Raw genomic sequence first — 17104 nt, forward strand, 5'->3', positions numbered from 1 at the left:
GACATCCATAAACCCCAGAGGGTAGTGGAGCCCAGAGGATAGCGGAGATCCATCAAGCCCAGAGGATAGTGGAGCTCCATAAAGCCCAGAGGGTAGTGGAGCCCAGAGGGTAGTGGAGATCCATCAAGCCCAGAGGATAGTGGTGCCCAGAGGATAGTGGAGAACCATCAAGCCCAGAGGATAGTGGAGCCCAGAGGATAGTGGAGCCCAGAGGGTAGTGGAGCCCAGTGGACAGTGGAGCTCCATCAAGCCCAGAGGATAGTGGAGCTCCATCAAGCCCAGAGGGTAATGGAGCACAGAGGATAGTGGAGCTCCATCAAGCCCAGAGGGTAGTGGAGCCCAGAGGATAGTGGAGCTCCATCAAGGCCAGAGGGTAGTGGAGCCCAGAGGACAGTGGAGCTCCATCAAGCCTAGAGGGTAGTGGAGCCCAGAGGATAGTGGAGATCCATCAAGCCCAGAGGATAGTGGAGAACCATCAAGCCCAGGGGGTAGTGGAGAACCATCAAGCCCAGAGGGTAGTGGAGATCCATCAAGCCCAGAGGATAGTGGAGAACCATCAATCCCAGAGGATAACGGAGATCCATCAAGCCTAGAGGATAGTGGAGAACCATCAAGCCCAGAATATAGTGGAGAACCATAAAGCCCAGAGGATAGTGGAGAACCATCAAGCCCAGAATATAGTGGAGAACCATAAAGCCCAGAGGATAGTGGAGAACCATCAAGCCCATAATATAGTGGAGAACCATAAAGCCCACTAGCGGCTGCCCAGGTTATGCACGTGACAACGTCAGTTCGTTGAGTCTACCTTTAAATCTAGCATGTTATGAATGGTCAGTCCTTGCATCCATAGCTTCTTCGTCTGTGAATTTGAGAGTGATTACATTTCTCCCGTCCCAATCTTCAGCTTTTTTTACCGAAACAGTGGCGTGGAGTTGCTTTGTTATGGTTTCAACCGCTGATTGGCCCTTTTAAAGTTAGGATTGTGGGCTAGAATGATCTGATCCTAGATCCTGTAGTTAGGGACTTATAGTGTAGAATCTGTTTTATAGCTGCAGTGTCAATACTGAACGATACATGCATTGACGAGGTAGGCCGTCATTGTAAATAAGAATTTGTTCTTAAAATTACTTTCCTAATTATATAAAGGTTAAATAAAAAAGTACATTAAATAATCAATTTTATAGATGCAGTGCCATTACTCAACGATAGAGGGAGGAAGTGGATACGTTGGATGCAGACACCGGAAGTAGGACATGTCGTCACTGTAGTGGGGAATTCAAACTTCGACAACAGGACATCACTGAGCGAGAGGGCTGTATATTACAAATACTAAGTATATATTTCACACATTCGTGATTACTTTTTTTTTTGCTTTCCTCACTATATCCAAGTTGTGTATTTAAGGTAGGTTCGACGCTTCAGCATAGGATAACTTAGTTAGCCAAACTGTACAAAAGTATCGTTAGCCTAGCTAGGCGAAACATTAGCGAACTTGGGGCAACCCGCAAGTCAGTGAATTAACCGACGTAATAATGTTGCTCGCTGGTTTGAATTGATAAGTCACAGCTTACTACCGTATTTGTTTATATGTTAGAAGTGTAATTATGTTCTTCTTTTGTCATCTTGTGCGTTGAAACGTTTAGATTTTTAAGTTAACATGAGCTTATCGACTATTTCAAAGGAGACCGAAGGTTGTTCTTTATTTATTTTACCTTTATTTAACGAGGCAAGTCAGTTAATAACAAAATCTTATTTTCAATGACGGCCTAGGAACAGTGGGTTAACTGCCTTGTTCAGGGGGCAGAACGACAGATTTGTACCTTGTCAGCTCGGGGGTTTGAACTTGCAACCTTGTCAGTTGACCGGCAGCTAACGTTAGCAAGCTAGCTAAGACAGGCAGGTCTGGTTGGGATGGGATGTTATTTTAGCCAGCAGTAGCCACCTATCAGGAACTAACCTTCTGGAGCCTTTCAGCTCAATGTCGCTGTGTGTTTTGTTCATCGCAGCTGGAAGGTTGTGTTTTCGGCGAGATGGACAGCGCGGCGGAACTCCTCAAGTACTATGAAGTCTACGAGACCATCGGCTCGGGTGAGACACTTCAACACAACCGTCTGTACCGACACATGAGCCACCAGGAATGTGTGTGTGTTATCCGTTCTGATCGGTGGGTGTGTGTTATCCGTTCTGATCGGTGGGTGGGGGTGTGTTATCCGTTCTGATCGGTGGGGGTGTGTTATTCGTTCTGATCGGTGGGTGTGTGTTATTCGTTCTGATCGGTGGGTGGGTGTTATCCGTTCTGATCGGTGGGTGTGTGTTATTCGTTCTGATCGGTGGGTGGGTGTTATCCGTTCTGATCGGTGGGTGGGTGTTATCCGTTCTGATCGGTGGGTGAGGGTGTGTGTTATCCGTTCTGATCGGTGGGTGTGTGTTATCCGTTCTGATCAGTGTGTGGGGGTGTGTTATCCGTTCTGATCAGTGTGTGGGGGTGTGTTATCCGTTCTGATCGGTGTGTGTGTTATCCGTTCTGATCGGTGGGTCTGTGTTATCCGTTCTGATCGGTGGGTGGGGGTGTGTGTTATCCGTTCTGATCGGTGGGTGGGGGTGTGTGTTATCCGTTCTGATCGGTGGGTGGGGGTGTGTGTTATCCGTTCTGATCGGTGGGTGTGTTATCCGTTCTGATCGGTGGGTGGGTGGGTGGTCTCTCATCTGACCTGCTATTCTGCTGGGTGTGTGTTGTGTGCTACAGGAGGCTTTGCTAAGGTCAAGCTGGGTCGCCACATCCTGACGGGAGAGAAGGTGGCCATTAAAATCATGGAGAAGAAGGAACTGGGGGTGAGTCTCTCTCTCTCATATTGCTCTCTCTTGCATATCTCTCTTTCCCTTCCTCCCTCTCTCTCTGTCTCTCTCTCTCTGTCTCTCTCTCTCTTTCCCTTCCCCTCTCTGTCTCTCTCTCTCTCTCTTTCCCTTCCTCTCTCTCTCTCTTTGTCTCTCTCTCTCATCTAAGTCTCTAATATTTAGTGTGTTTTTACTGTGATGGTTTTAATCTAATGTAAATGGCTTGTTAAAGAAAAATACTTCCTTTTTTCTTCTTCTGTGCAGGAGGACCTTCCTCGTGTGAAGGTGGAGATAGAGGCCATGAAGAGTCTGAGCCATCAGCATGTCTGTAGACTGTACCATGTTATAGAGACTAATACCAAGATATACATGATCTTGGAGGTAGGACCCACGTCAGCATGTCTGTAGACTGTACCATGTTATCGAGACTAATACCAAGATATACATGATCCTGGAGGTAGGACCCACGTCAGCATGTCTGTAGACTGTACCATGTTATAGACTCTGTAGACTGTACCATGTTATAGAGACTAATACCAAGATATACATGATCCTGGAGGTAGGACCCACACATCAGACAGACCGGCCCCAATATGAACCTCTCTCTCCCCCTCTTCTTCTCCAGTATTGTCCTGGAGGTAGAACCCACACATCAGACAGACCGGCCCCAATATGAACCTCTCTCTCTGCCCCGTCTTCTTCTCCAGTATTGTCCTGGAGGTAGAACCCACACATCAGACAGACCGGCCCCAATATGAACCTCTCTCTCTGCCCCGTCTTCTTCTCCAGTATTGTCCTGGAGGAGAGCTGTTTGACTACATCGTTGCTAAGGACCGTCTGTCTGAAGAGGAGACCAGAGTGTTCTTCAGACAGATCGTCTCAGCTCTGGCCTACGTCCACAGCCAGGGGTACGCCCACAGAGACCTCAAACCGGTAGGTAACCAGGGATACGCCCACAGAGACCTCAAACCGGTAGGTAACCAGGGATATGCCCACAGAGACCTCAAACCGGTAGGTAACCAGGGACACGCCCACAGAGACCTCAAACCGGTAGGTAACCAGCCCACAGAGACCTCAAACCGGTAGGTAACCAGGGATACGCCCACAGAGACCTCAAACCGGTAGGTAACCAGGGATACGCCCACAGAGACCTCAAACCGGTAGGTAACCAGGGTTGGGTGTGTGGGTGTCTGTGTGGGTGTGGTTGTCTGTGTGGGTGTTTGTGTGGGTGGGTGTGTGGGTGTGGTTTTCTGTGTGGATGTTTGTGTGGGTGTGGTTGTGTGGGTGTCTGTGTGGGTGGGTGTCTGTGTGGGTGTTTGTGTGGGTGTCTGTGTGGGTGTCTGAACTACCCACTAGTGGTGATGGTGCTGAATGCAGTTGTTGTAAGACACTGCTATTAAACTTTATTGGTTCAATTACGTGGTATATATGTAATACATGTATAGAGCTACTGTTAATGCCTCTCTCTGCCCCCCCCCTCTCTCTGCCCCCCCCCTCTCTCTGCCCCCCCCCTCTCTCTGCCCCCCCTCTCTCTGCCCCCCCTCTCTCTGCCCCCCCTCTCTCTCTGCCCCCCCCCTCTCTCTGCCCCCCCCCTCTCTCTGCCCCCCCCCTCTCTCTGCCCCCCCTCTCTCTGCCCCCCCTCTCTCTGCCCCCCCCCTCTCTCTGCCCCCCCCCTCTCTCTGCCCCCCCCCTCTCTGCCCCCCCTCTCTCTGCCCCCCCCCTCTCTCTGCCCCCCCTCTCTCTGCCCCCCCCCTCTCTCTGCCCCCCCCCCTCTCTGCCCCCCCTCTCTCTGCCCCCCCTCTCTCTGCCCCCCCCCTCTCTCTGCCCCCCCCCTCTCTCTGCCCCCCCCCCTCTCTGCCCCCCCTCTCTCTGCCCCCCCTCTCTCTGCCCCCCCTCTCTCTGCCCCCCCTCTCTCTGCCCCCCCCCTCTCTGCCCCCCCTCTCTCTGCCCCCCCCCTCTCTGCCCCCCCTCTCTCTGCCCCCCCTCTCTCTGCCCCCCCCCTCTCTGCCCCCCCTCTCTCTGCCCCCCCCTCTCTGCCCCCCCTCTCTCTGCCCCCCCCCCTCTCTGCTCCCCCTCTCTCTGCCCCCCCTCTCTCTGCCCCCCCCCCTCTCTGCTCCCCCTCTCTCTGCCCCCCCTCTCTCTGCCCCCCCCCTCTCTCTGCCCCCCCCCTCTCTCTGCCCCCCCTCTCTCTGCCCCCCCCCTCTCTCTGCCCCCCCCCTCTCTCTGCCCCCCCTCTCTCTGCCCCCCCCCCTCTCTCTGCCCCCCCCCTCTCTCTGCCCCCCCCCTCTCTCTGCCCCCCCTCTCTCTGCCCCCCCCCCTCTCTCTGCCCCCCCCTCTCTCTGCCCCCCCTCTCTCTGCCCCCCCCCCTCTCTCTGCCCCCCCTCTCTCTGCCCCCCCCCTCTCTCTGCCCCCCCCCCTCTCTCTGCCCCCCCTCTCTCTGCCCCCCCCCCTCTCTCTGCCCCCCCCCCTCTCTCTGCCCCCCCCCTCTCTCTGCCCCCCCCCTCTCTCTGCCCCCCCCCTCTCTGCCCCCCCTCTCTCTGCCCCCCCCTCTCTCTCTGCCCCCCCCTCTCTCTGCCCCCCCTCTTCTCTCTCCTCCCCCTCTTCTCTCTCTCTCTCTCCTCTCCCCTCTCTCTCCTCTCTCTCCCCTCTCCCTCTCCCCCTTCTCTCCCCTTCTCTCTCCTTCTCTCCCCTCTCCCTCTCCTTCTCTCCCCTCTCCCTCTCTCTCTTCTCTCTCCCCTCTCCCTCTCTCTCCACCCCCCTTCTCTCTCCCTCTCTCTCCCCTCCCCCTTCTCTCTCCCTCTCTCCTCATCTCTCCTCTCTCTCTCTTTCTCTCTCTCCTCTCTCCTCTCTCTCCTCCCTCAGGAGAACCTGTTGATAGATGAAGACCACAACCTGAAACTGATCGACTTTGGTCTCTGTGCCAAACCAAAGGTAACCACACTGTCCTGTTGTCTCGGTGATATGTGTCAAGGCTTAGTGGTCATTGTCTATAAATAATATAGATTTGATTTATGTGTTCTGTGTGCTAAGTCCTCCTTAATCACTGTGTTTATAGAGGGGGTTAATGACCTGTTGTGGTCCAGCCTAATCATTCTGTCTTTATAGGGGGGTCTGGGATATGAGTTAATGACCTGTTGTGGTCCAGTCTAATCAGTCTGTCTTTATAGGGGGGTCTGGGATATGAGTTAATGACCTGTTGTGGTCCAGTCTAATCAGTCTGTCTTTATAGGGGGGTCTGGGATATGAGTTAATGACCTGTTGTGGTCCAGTCTAATAACAGTCTTTATAGGGGGGTCTGGGATATGAGTTAATGACCTGTTGTGGTCCAGTCTAATAACAGTCTTTATAGGGGGGTCTGGGATATGAGTTGATGACCTGTTGTGGTCCAGTCTAATCAGTCTGTCTTTGTAGGGGGGTCTGGGATATGAGTTGATGACCTGTTGTGGTCCAGTCTAATAACAGTCTTTATAGGGGGGTCTGGGATATGAGTTCATGACCTGTTGTGGTCCAGTCTAATCAGTCTGTCTTTATAGGGGTGTCTGGGATATGAGTTGATGACCTGTTGTGGTCCAGTCTAATCAGTCTGTCTTTATAGGGGCGTCTGGGATATGAGTTGATGACCTGTTGTGGTCCAGTCTAATCAGCCTGTCTTTATAGGGGGGTCTGGGATATGAGTTGATGACCTGTTGTGGTCCAGTCTAATCAGCCTGTCTTTATAGGGGGGTCTGGGATATGAGTTGATGACCTGTTGTGGTCCAGTCTAATCAGTCTGTCTTTATAGGGGGGTCTGGGATATGAGCTGATGACCTGTTGTGGAAGTCCAGCCTACGCTGCTCCTGAACTCATCCAGGGGAAAGCCTACATCGGCTCGGAGGTGAGACACCCGGTGGGAGGAATTTAATATGTCTGGCTGTGTGAATATAATGAGTGATGTGTGGAGTATGGGGGTGCTGCTGTGTGGGTATATAATGTGTGTGTGTGTGTGTGTGTGTTGTGTTACCAGGCTGCTGTGTGGAGTATGGGGGTGCTGCTGTGTGGATATATAATGTGTGTTGTGTTACCAGGCTGCTGTGTGGAGTATGGGGGTGCTGCTGTGTGGATATATAATGTGTGTGTGTGTGTTGTGTTACCAGGCTGCTGTGTGGAGTATGGGGGTGCTGCTGTGTGGAGTATGGGGGTGCTGCTGTGTGGATATATAATGTGTGTGTGTTGTGTTGTGTTACCAGGCTGCTGTGTGGATATATAATGTGTGTGTGTGTTGTGTTACCAGGCTGATGTGTGGATATATAATGTGTGTTGTGTTACCAGGCTGCTGTGTGGATATATAATGTGTGTTGTGTTACCAGGCTGCTGTGTGGATATATAATGTGTGTTGTGTTACCAGGCCGCTGTGTGGAGTATGGGGGTGCTGCTGTGTGGATATATAATGTGTGTTGTGTTACCAGGCTGATGTGTGGATATATAATGTGTGTTGTGTTACCAGGCCGCTGTGTGGAGTATGGGGGTGCTGCTGTGTGGATATATAATGTGTGTTGTGTTACCAGGCTGATGTGTGGATATATAATGTGTGTTGTGTTACCAGGCTGCTGTGTGGAGTATGGGGGTGCTGCTGTGTGGATATATAATGTGTGTTGTGTTACCAGGCTGATGTGTGGATATATAATGTGTGTTGTGTTACCAGGCTGCTGTGTGGATATATAATGTGTGTTGTGTTACCAGGCTGCTGTGTGGATATATAATGTGTGTGTGTGTGTTGTGTTGTGTTACCAGGCTGATGTGTGGATATATAATGTGTGTTGTGTTACCAGGCTGATGTGTGGAGTATGGGGGTGCTGCTGTGTGGATATATAATGTGTGTTGTGTTACCAGGCTGCTGTGTGGAGTATGGGGGTGCTGCTGTGTGGATATATAATGTGTGTTGTGTTACCAGGCTGATGTGTGGCTATATAATGTGTGTGTTGTGTTACCAGGCTGATGTGTGGAGTATGGGGGTGCTGCTGTGTGGATATATAATGTGTGTTGTGTTACCAGGCTGATGTGTGGATATATAATGTGTGTTGTGTTACCAGGCTGATGTGTGGAGTATGGGGGTACTGCTGTGTGGATATATAATGTGTGTTGTGTTACCAGGCTGCTGTGTGGATATATAATGTGTGTTGTGTTACCAGGCTGCTGTGTGGAGTATGGGGGTGCTGATGTGTGGATATATAATGTGTGTTGTGTTACCAGGCTGATGTGTTGAGTATGGGGGTACTGCTGTGTGGATATATAATGTGTGTTGTGTTACCAGGCTGCTGTGTGGATATATAATGTGTGTTGTGTTACCAGGCTGCTGTGTGGATATATAATGTGTGTTGTGTTACCAGGCTGCTGTGTGGATATATAATGTGTGTTGTGTTACCAGGCTGCTGTGTGGAGTATGGGGGTGCTGCTGTGTGGATATATAATGTGTGTTGTGTTACCAGGCTGATGTGTGGCTATATAATGTGTGTGTTGTGTTACCAGGCTGATGTGTGGAGTATGGGGGTGCTGCTGTGTGGATATATAATGTGTGTTGTGTTACCAGGCTGATGTGTGGATATATAATGTGTGTTGTGTTACCAGGCTGCTGTGTGGAGTATGGGGGTACTGCTGTGTGGATATATAATGTGTGTTGTGTTACCAGGCTGATGTGTGGATATATAATGTGTGTTGTGTTACCAGGCTGATGTGTGGATATATAATGTGTGTTGTGTTACCAGGCTGCTGTGTGGATATATAATGTGTGTTGTGTTACCAGGCTGCTGTGTGGATATATAATGTGTGTGTGTGTGTGTGTTGTGTTGTGTTACCAGGCTGATGTGTGGATATATAATGTGTGTTGTGTTACCAGGCTGATGTGTGGAGTATGGGGGTACTGCTGTGTGGATATATAATGTGTGTTGTGTTACCAGGCTGCTGTGTGGATATATAATGTGTGTTGTGTTACCAGGCTGCTGTGTGGAGTATGGGGGTGCTGATGTGTGGATATATAATGTGTGTTGTGTTACCAGGCTGCTGTGTGGATATATAATGTGTGTTGTGTTACCAGGCTGCTGTGTGGATATATAATGTGTGTTGTGTTACCAGGCTGATGTGTGGAGTATGGGGGTACTGCTGTGTGGATATATAATGTGTGTTGTGTTACCAGGCTGCTGTGTGGATATATAATGTGTGTTGTGTTACCAGGCTGCTGTGTGGAGTATGGGGGTGCTGATGTGTGGATATATAATGTGTGTTGTGTTACCAGGCTGATGTGTTGAGTATGGGGGTACTGCTGTGTGGATATATAATGTGTGTTGTGTTACCAGGCTGCTGTGTGGATATATAATGTGTGTTGTGTTACCAGGCTGCTGTGTGGATATATAATGTGTGTTGTGTTACCAGGCTGCTGTGTGGATATATAATGTGTGTTGTGTTACCAGGCTGCTGTGTGGAGTATGGGGGTGCTGCTGTGTGGATATATAATGTGTGTTGTGTTACCAGGCTGATGTGTGGATATATAATGTGTGTTGTGTTACCAGGCTGATGTGTGGAGTATGGGGTGCTGCTGTGTGGATATATAATGTGTGTTGTGTTACCAGGCTGCTGTGTGGATATATAATGTGTGTTGTGTTACCAGGCTGCTGTGTGGAGTATGGGGGTGCTGCTGTGTGGATATATAATGTGTGTTGTGTTACCAGGCTGATGTGTGGAGTATGGGGGTGCTGCTGTGTGGATATATAATGTGTGTTGTGTTACCAGGCTGATGTGTGGAGTATGGGGTGCTGCTGTGTGGATATATAATGTGTGTTGTGTTACCAGGCTGCTGTGTGGATATATAATGTGTGTTGTGTTACCAGGCTGCTGTGTGGAGTATGGGGGTGCTGCTGTGTGGATATATAATGTGTGTTGTGTTACCAGGCTGCTGTGTGGAGTGTGGGGGTACTGCTGTGTGGATATATAATGTGTGTTGTGTTACCAGGCTGCTGTGTGGATATATAATGTGTGTTGTGTTACCAGGCTGCTGTGTGGATATATAATGTGTGTTGTGTTACCAGGCTGCTGTGTGGGGTATGGGGGTGCTGCTGTGTGGATATATAATGTGTGTTGTGTTACCAGGCTGCTGTGTGGATATATAATGTGTGTTGTGTTACCAGGCTGATGTGTGGGGTATGGGGGTGCTGCTGTGTGGATATATAATGTGTGTTGTGTTACCAGGCTGATGTGTGGAGTATGGGGGTACTGCTGTGTGGATATATAATGTGTGTTGTGTTACCAGGCTGATGTGTGGAGTATGGGGTACTGCTGTGTGGATATATAATGTGTGTGTGTGTGTTGTGTTACCAGGCTGCTGTGTGGAGTATGGGGGTGCTGCTGTGTGGATATATAATGTGTGTGTGTGTGTGTGTTGTGTTACCAGGCTGATGTGTGGGGTTTGGGGGTGCTGCTGTGTGGATATATAATGTGTGTGTGTGTGTGTTGTGTTACCAGGCTGCTGTGTGGAGTATGGGGGTGCTGCTGTGTGGATATATAATGTGTGTTGTGTTACCAGGCTGCTGTGTGGATATATAATGTGTGTTGTGTTACCAGGCTGATGTGTGGAGTATGGGGGTGCTGCTGTGTGGATATATAATGTGTGTGTGTGTTGTGTTACCAGGCTGCTGTGTGGATATATAATGTGTGTTGTGTTACCAGGCTGATGTGTGGAGTATGGGGGTCCTGCTGTGTGGATATATAATGTGTGTTGTGTTACCAGGCTGATGTGTGGAGTATGGGGGTACTGCTGTGTGGATATATAATGTGTGTGTGTGTTGTGTTACCAGGCTGATGTGTGGATATATAATGTGTGTGTGTGTTGTGTTACCGGGGTGCTGCTGTGTGGATATATAATGTGTGTGTGTTGTGTTACCAGGCTGATGTGTGGATATATAATGTGTGTTGTGTTACCAGGCTGATGTGTGGATATATAATGTGTGTTGTGTTACCAGGCTGATGTGTGGAGTATGGGGTGCTGCTGTGTGGATATATAATGTGTGTTGTGTGTGTGTGTGTGTTGTGTTACCAGGCTGATGTGTGGAGTTTGGGGGTGCTGCTGTGTGGATATATAATGTGTGTTGTGTGTGTGTGTGTTGTGTTACCAGGCTGATGTGTGGATATATAATGTGTGTGTGTGTGTATGTGTGTGTGTGTTGTGTTACCAGGCTGATGTGTGGAGTATGGGGGTGCTGCTGTTTGCTCTGCTCTGTGGATATCTGCCCTTTGATGACGACAACTGTATGGTCCTCTACAGGAAAATCACCGTAAGATACTGTCTGTATTGGTCAAGTTACAGGGTGGCTAGCCAGGTATCCAAGGTAATGTGACAGAACATGGTTGTTAGCTAGGTATCCAAGGTAACGTGACAGAACATGGTTGTTAGCTAGGTATCCAAGGTAACGTGACAGAACATGGTTGTTAGCTAGGTATCCAAGGTAACGTGACAGAACATGGTTGTTAGCCAGGTATCTAAGGTAACGTGACAGAACATGGTTGTTAGCTAGGTATCCAAGGTAACGTGACAGAACATGGTTGTTAGCTAGGTATCCAAGGTAACGTGACAGAACATGGCTGTTAGCTAGGTATCCAAGGTAACGTGACAGAACATGGTTGTTAGCCAGGTATCCAAGGTAACGTGACAGAACATGGTTGTTAGCTAGGTATCCAAGGTAACGTGACAGAACATGGTTGTTAGCTAGGTATCCAAGGTAACGTGACAGAACATGGTTGTTAGCTAGGTATCCAAGGTAACGTGACAGAACATGGCTGTTAGCTAGGTATCCAAGGTAACGTGACAGAACATGGTTGTTAGCTAGGTATCCAAGGTAACGTGACAGAACATGGTTGTTAGCTAGGTATCCAAGGTAACGTGACAGAACATGGCTGTTAGCTAGGTATCCAAGGTAACGTGACAGAACATGGTTGTTAGCTAGGTATCCAAGGTAACGTGACAGAACATGGTTGTTAGCTAGGTATCCAAGGTAACGTGACAGAACATGGTTGTTAGCCAGGTATCCAAGGTAACGTGACAGAACATGGTTGTTAGCTAGGTATCCAAGGTAACGTGACAGAACATGGTTGTTAGCCAGGTATCCAAGGTAACGTGACAGAACATGGTTGTTCGCCAGGTATCCAAGGTAACATGACAGAACATGGTTGTTAGCCAGGTATCCAAGGTAACGTGACAGAACATGGTTGTTTCACAAATGGTTCAGCCAGCTAGTAGTTTTAGAAATAGGACAGCTATTTCTGACACGGTAGAAGGGAAAACATTTAGTTCCACTAATATAGTTCAGAACTGTTTCTCTGGAGGAAAGGCGTTCAACCGTGGCAGTTGGTTTTCTCTGGAGGAAAGGGTTCAACCGTGACAGTTGGTTTTCTCTGGAGGAAAGGGTTCAACCGTGACAGTTGGTTTTCTCTGGAGGAAAGGGTTCAACCGTGACAGTTGGTTTTCTCTGGAGGAAAGGGTTCAACCGTGACAGTTGGTTTTCTCTGGAGGAAAGGGTTCAACCGTGACAGTTGGTTTTCTCTGGAGGAAAGGGTTCAACCGTGACAGTTGGTTTTCTCTGGAGGAAAGGGTTCAACCGTGACAGTTGGTTTTCTCTGGAGGAAAGGGTTCAACCGTGACAGTTGGTTTTCTCTGGAGGAAAGGGTTCAACCGTGACAGTTGGTTTTCTCTGGAGGAAAGGGTTCAACCGTGACAGTTGGTTTTCTCTATTTGTGAGTGTATAAAAGCCAGATTCAAAGCCTCTGGTGTAAACTAACCTACGTGTTTTACTGTTCTAGAGAGGTAGTTACAACAACCCTCATTGGCTGTCTCCTGGGAGCATCCTGCTACTCAACCAGATGATGCAGGTACACACACACACACACACACACACACACACACACACACACACACACCTCCTCTTGCTCTTTGATTTTGACGTATGATCAGGTTATTGATTGGTTTGTATAGTAGGAGTTATTGATTGGTTTGTATAGTAGGAGTTATTGATTGGTTTGGTATAGTAGGAGTTATTGATTGGTTTGTATAGTAGGAGTTATTGATTGGTTTGTATAGTAGGAGTTATTGATTGGTTTGTATAGTAGGAGTTATTGATTGGTTTGTATAGTAGGAGTTATTGATTGGTTTGTATAGTAGGAGTTATTGATTGGTTTGTATAGTAGGAGTTATTGATTGGTTTGGTATAGTAGGAGTTATTGATTGGTTTGTATAGTAGGAGTTATTGATTGGTTTGTATAGTAGGAGTTATTGATTGGTTTGTATAGTAGGAGTTATTGATTGGTTTGTATAGTAGGAGTTATTGATTGGTTTGTATAGTAGGAGTTATTGATTGGTTTGTATAGTAGGAGTTATTGATTGGTTTGGTATAGTAGGAGTTATTGATTGGTTTGTATAGTAGGAGTTATTGATTGGTTTGGTATAGTAGGAGTTATTGATTGGTTTGTATAGTAGGAGTTATTGATTGGTTTGGTATAGTAGGAGTTATTGATTGGTTTGTATAGTAGGAGTTATTGATTGGTTTGGTATAGTAGGAGTTATTGATTGGTTTGTATAGTAGGAGTTATTGATTGGTTTGTATAGTAGGAGTTATTGATTGGTTTGTATAGTAGGAGTTATTGATTGGTTTGTATAGTAGGAGTTATTGATTGGTTTGTATAGTAGGAGTTATTGATTGGTTTGTATAGTAGGAGTTATTGATTGGTTTGTATAGTAGGAGTTATTGATTGGTTTGTATAGTAGGAGTTATTGATTGGTTTGTATAGTAGGAGTTATTGATTGGTTTGTATAGTAGGAGTTATTGATTGGTTTGTATAGTAGGAGTTATTGATTGGTTTGTATAGTAGGAGTTATTGATTGGTTTGTATAGTAGGAGTTATTGATTGGTTTGTATAGTAGGAGTTATTGATTGGTTTGTATACTAGGAGTTATTGATTGGTTTGTATACTAGGAGTTATTGATTGGTTTGTATAGTAGGAGTTATTGATTGGTTTGTATAGTAGGAGTTATTGATTGGTTTGTATACTAGGAGTTATTGATTGGTTTGTATAGTAGGAGTTATTGATTGGTTTGTATAGTAGGAGTTATTGATTGGTTTGTATAGTAGGAGTTATTGATTGGTTTGTATAGTAGGAGTTATTGATTGGTTTGTATAGTAGGAGTTATTGATTGGTTTGTATAGTAGGAGTTATTGATTGGTTTGTATAGTAGGAGTTATTGATTGGTTTGTATAGTAGGAGTTATTGATTGGTTTGTATAGTAGGAGTTATTGATTGGTTTGTATAGTAGGAGTTATTGATTGGTTTGTATAGTAGGAGTTATTGATTGGTTTGTATAGTAGTAGTTATTGATTGGTTTGTATAGTAGGAGTTATTGATTGGTTTGTATAGTAGGAGTTATTGATTGGTTTGTATAGTAGGAGTTATTGATTGGTTTGTATAGTAGGAGTTATTGATTGGTTTGTATAGTAGGAGTTATTGATTGGTTTGTATAGTAGGAGTTATTGATTGGTTTGTATAGTAGGAGTTATTGATTGGTTTGTATAGTTGGAGTTATTGATTGGTTTGTATAGTAGGAGTTATTGATTGGTTTGTATAGTAGGAGTTATTGATTGGTTTGTATAGTAGGAGTTATTGATTGGTTTGTATAGTAGGAGTTATTGGTTGGTTTGTATAGTAGGAGTTATTGGTTGGTTTGTATAGTAGGAGTTATTGATTGGTTTGTATAGTAGGAGTTATTGATTGGTTTGTATAGTAGGAGTTATTGATTGGTTTGTATAGTAGGAGTTATTGATTGGTTTGTATAGTAGGAGTTATTGATTGGTTTGTATAGTAGGAGTTATTGATTGGTTTGTATAGTAGGAGTTATTGATTGGTTTGTATAGTAGGAGTTATTGTTTGGTTTGGTATAGTAGGAGTTATTGATTGGTTTGTATAGTAGGAGTTATTGATTGGTTTGGTATAGTAGGAGTTATTGATTGGTTTGTATAGTAGGAGTTATTGATTGGTTTGTATAGTAGGAGTTATTGATTGGTTTGTATAGTAGGAGTTATTGATTGGTTTGTATAGTAGGAGTTATTGATTGGTTTGTATAGTAGGAGTTATTGATTGGTTTGTATACTAGGAGTTATTGATTGGTTTGTATACTAGGAGTTATTGATTGGTTTGTATAGTAGGAGTTATTGATTGGTTTGGTATAGTAGGAGTTATAGATTGGTTTGTATAGTAGGAGTTATTGATTGGTTTGGTATAGTAGGAGTTATTGATTGGTTTGTATAGTAGGAGTTATTGATTGGTTTGTATAGTAGGAGTTATTGATTGGTTTGTATAGTAGGAGTTATTGATTGGTTTGTATAGTAGGAGTTATTGATTGGTTTGTATAGTAGGAGTTATTGATTGGTTTGTATAGTAGGAGTTATTGATTGGTTTGTATAGTAGGAGTTATTGATTGGTTTGTATAGTAGGAGTTATTGATTGGTTTGTATAGTAGGAGTTATTGATTGGTTTGTATAGTAGGAGTTATTGATTGTGTGACATCAGGTTTGGTATAGTAGTAGTTATTGATTGTGTGACATCAGGTTTGGTATAGTAGTAGTTATTGATTGGTTTGTATAGTAGGAGTTATTGATTGGTTTGTATAGTAGGAGTTATTGATTGTGTGACATCAGGTTTGGTATAGTAGTAGTTATTGATTGTGTGACATCAGGTTTGGTATAGTAGTAGTTATTGATTGTGTGACATCAGGTTTGGTATAGTAGTAGTTATTGATTGGTTTGTATAGTAGGAGTTATTGATTGTGTGACATCAGGTTTGGTATAGTAGTAGTTATTGATTGTGTGACATCAGGTTTGGTATAGTAGTAGTTATTGATTGGTTTGTATAGTAGGAGTTATTGATTGTGTGACATCAGGTTTGGTATAGTAGTAGTTATTGATTGTGTGACATCAGGTTTGGTATAGTAGTAGTTATTGATTGTGTGACATCAGGTTTGGTATAGTAGTAGTTATTGATTGTGTGTATGTAGGTGGATCCTAAGCATCGTGTGACCATCAGACAACTCCTAGACCATCCCTGGACGATGTCTGGCTATGGCACCCCTGTAGAGTGGCACAGCAAGCAACCTGTAAGAACACACACACACACACACACACACACACATCTGAACACACGCCTAAGAACCCCCGAACGCGCCTCTAAGAACCCCCAAACGCTCCTCTAAGAACCCCCAAACGCTCCTCTCAGAACCCCCAAACGCTCCTCTCAGAACCCCCAAACGCTCCTCTAAGAACCCCCAAACCCTCCTCTGAGAACCCCCAAACCCTCCTCTAAGAACCCCCAAACGCTCCTCTAAGAACCCCCAACAGCACCTCTAAGAACCCCCAACAGCACCTCTAAGAACCCCCAACAGCACCTCTAAGAACCCCCAACAGCACCTCTAAGAACCCCCAACAGCACCTCTAAGAACCCCCAAACGCGTCTCTAAGAACCCCCAAACCCTCCTCTCAGAACCCCCAAACCCTCCTCTCAGAACCCCCCAAACCCTCCTCTCTGAACCCCCAAACCCTCCTCTCTGAACCCCCAAACCCTCCTCTCAGAACCCCCAAACCCTCCTCTCAGAACCCCCAAACCCTCCTCTCAGAACCCCCAAACGCTCCTCTAAGAACCCCCAAACCCTCCTCTCAGAACCCCCAAACCCTCCTCTCAGAACCCCCAAACCCTCCTCTCAGAACCCCCAAACCCTCCTCTCAGAACCCCCAAACCCCCCAAACCCTCCTCTCAGAACCCCCAAACCCTCCTCTCAGAACCCCCAAACCCTCCTCTCAGAACCCCCAAACCCTCCTCTCAGAACCCCCAAACCCTCCTCTCAGAACCCCCAAACCCTCCTCTCAGAACCCCCAAACCCTCCTCTCAGAACCCCCAAACCCTCCTCTAAGAACCCCCAAACCCTCCTCTCAGAACCCCCAAACCCTCCTCTAAGAACCCCCAAACCCTCCTCTCAGAACCCCCAAACACGCCTTGTTACAGTTTTTTGTTTTTCCCTGTACGCTTTGAGGTTGGACTTTAGCACGTATAGCTCGTTAGCACGTATAGCTCGTTAGCACGTATAGCTCGTTAGCACGTATAGCTCGTTGGCACGTATAGCTCGTTGGCACGTATAGCTCGTTGGCACGTATAGCTCGTTGGCACGTATAGCTCGTTGGCACGTATAGCTCGTTGGCACGTATAGCTC

The 17104-nt window shown here is 46.5% G+C and overlaps 1 protein-coding gene across 2 annotated transcripts in view; it reads left to right on the forward strand.

Annotated features, from left to right (window-relative positions):
• Positions 1 to 1221: 1221 nt before the first annotated feature.
• The window catches only part of LOC149980662 (maternal embryonic leucine zipper kinase-like), a 28994-nt gene continuing 13111 nt past the window's right edge, over positions 1222 to 17104 (forward strand). Inside the window, exons 1-10 of one of the 2 annotated variants that reach the window (XM_090188280.1) lie at positions 1222 to 1404; positions 2007 to 2088; positions 2747 to 2832; positions 3100 to 3216; positions 3625 to 3768; positions 5698 to 5766; positions 6617 to 6709; positions 11037 to 11135; positions 12658 to 12726; positions 15899 to 15997. In XM_090188280.1, coding sequence (XP_090044406.1) covers positions 2031 to 2088; positions 2747 to 2832; positions 3100 to 3216; positions 3625 to 3768; positions 5698 to 5766; positions 6617 to 6709; positions 11037 to 11135; positions 12658 to 12726; positions 15899 to 15997 — 834 coding nt within the window. In that variant the 5' untranslated portion in view covers positions 1222 to 1404; positions 2007 to 2030. The remainder of the gene's footprint in view (positions 1405 to 2006; positions 2089 to 2746; positions 2833 to 3099; positions 3217 to 3624; positions 3769 to 5697; positions 5767 to 6616; positions 6710 to 11036; positions 11136 to 12657; positions 12727 to 15898; positions 15998 to 17104) is intronic. The other variant, XM_090188281.1, reaches the window with a different exon arrangement.

This window comes from Oncorhynchus mykiss, chromosome 10 (genome assembly GCF_057628025.1).
Source record: "Oncorhynchus mykiss isolate SJ-2025 chromosome 10, ASM5762802v1, whole genome shotgun sequence".
NCBI classification, from domain to species: domain Eukaryota; kingdom Metazoa; phylum Chordata; class Actinopteri; order Salmoniformes; family Salmonidae; genus Oncorhynchus; species Oncorhynchus mykiss.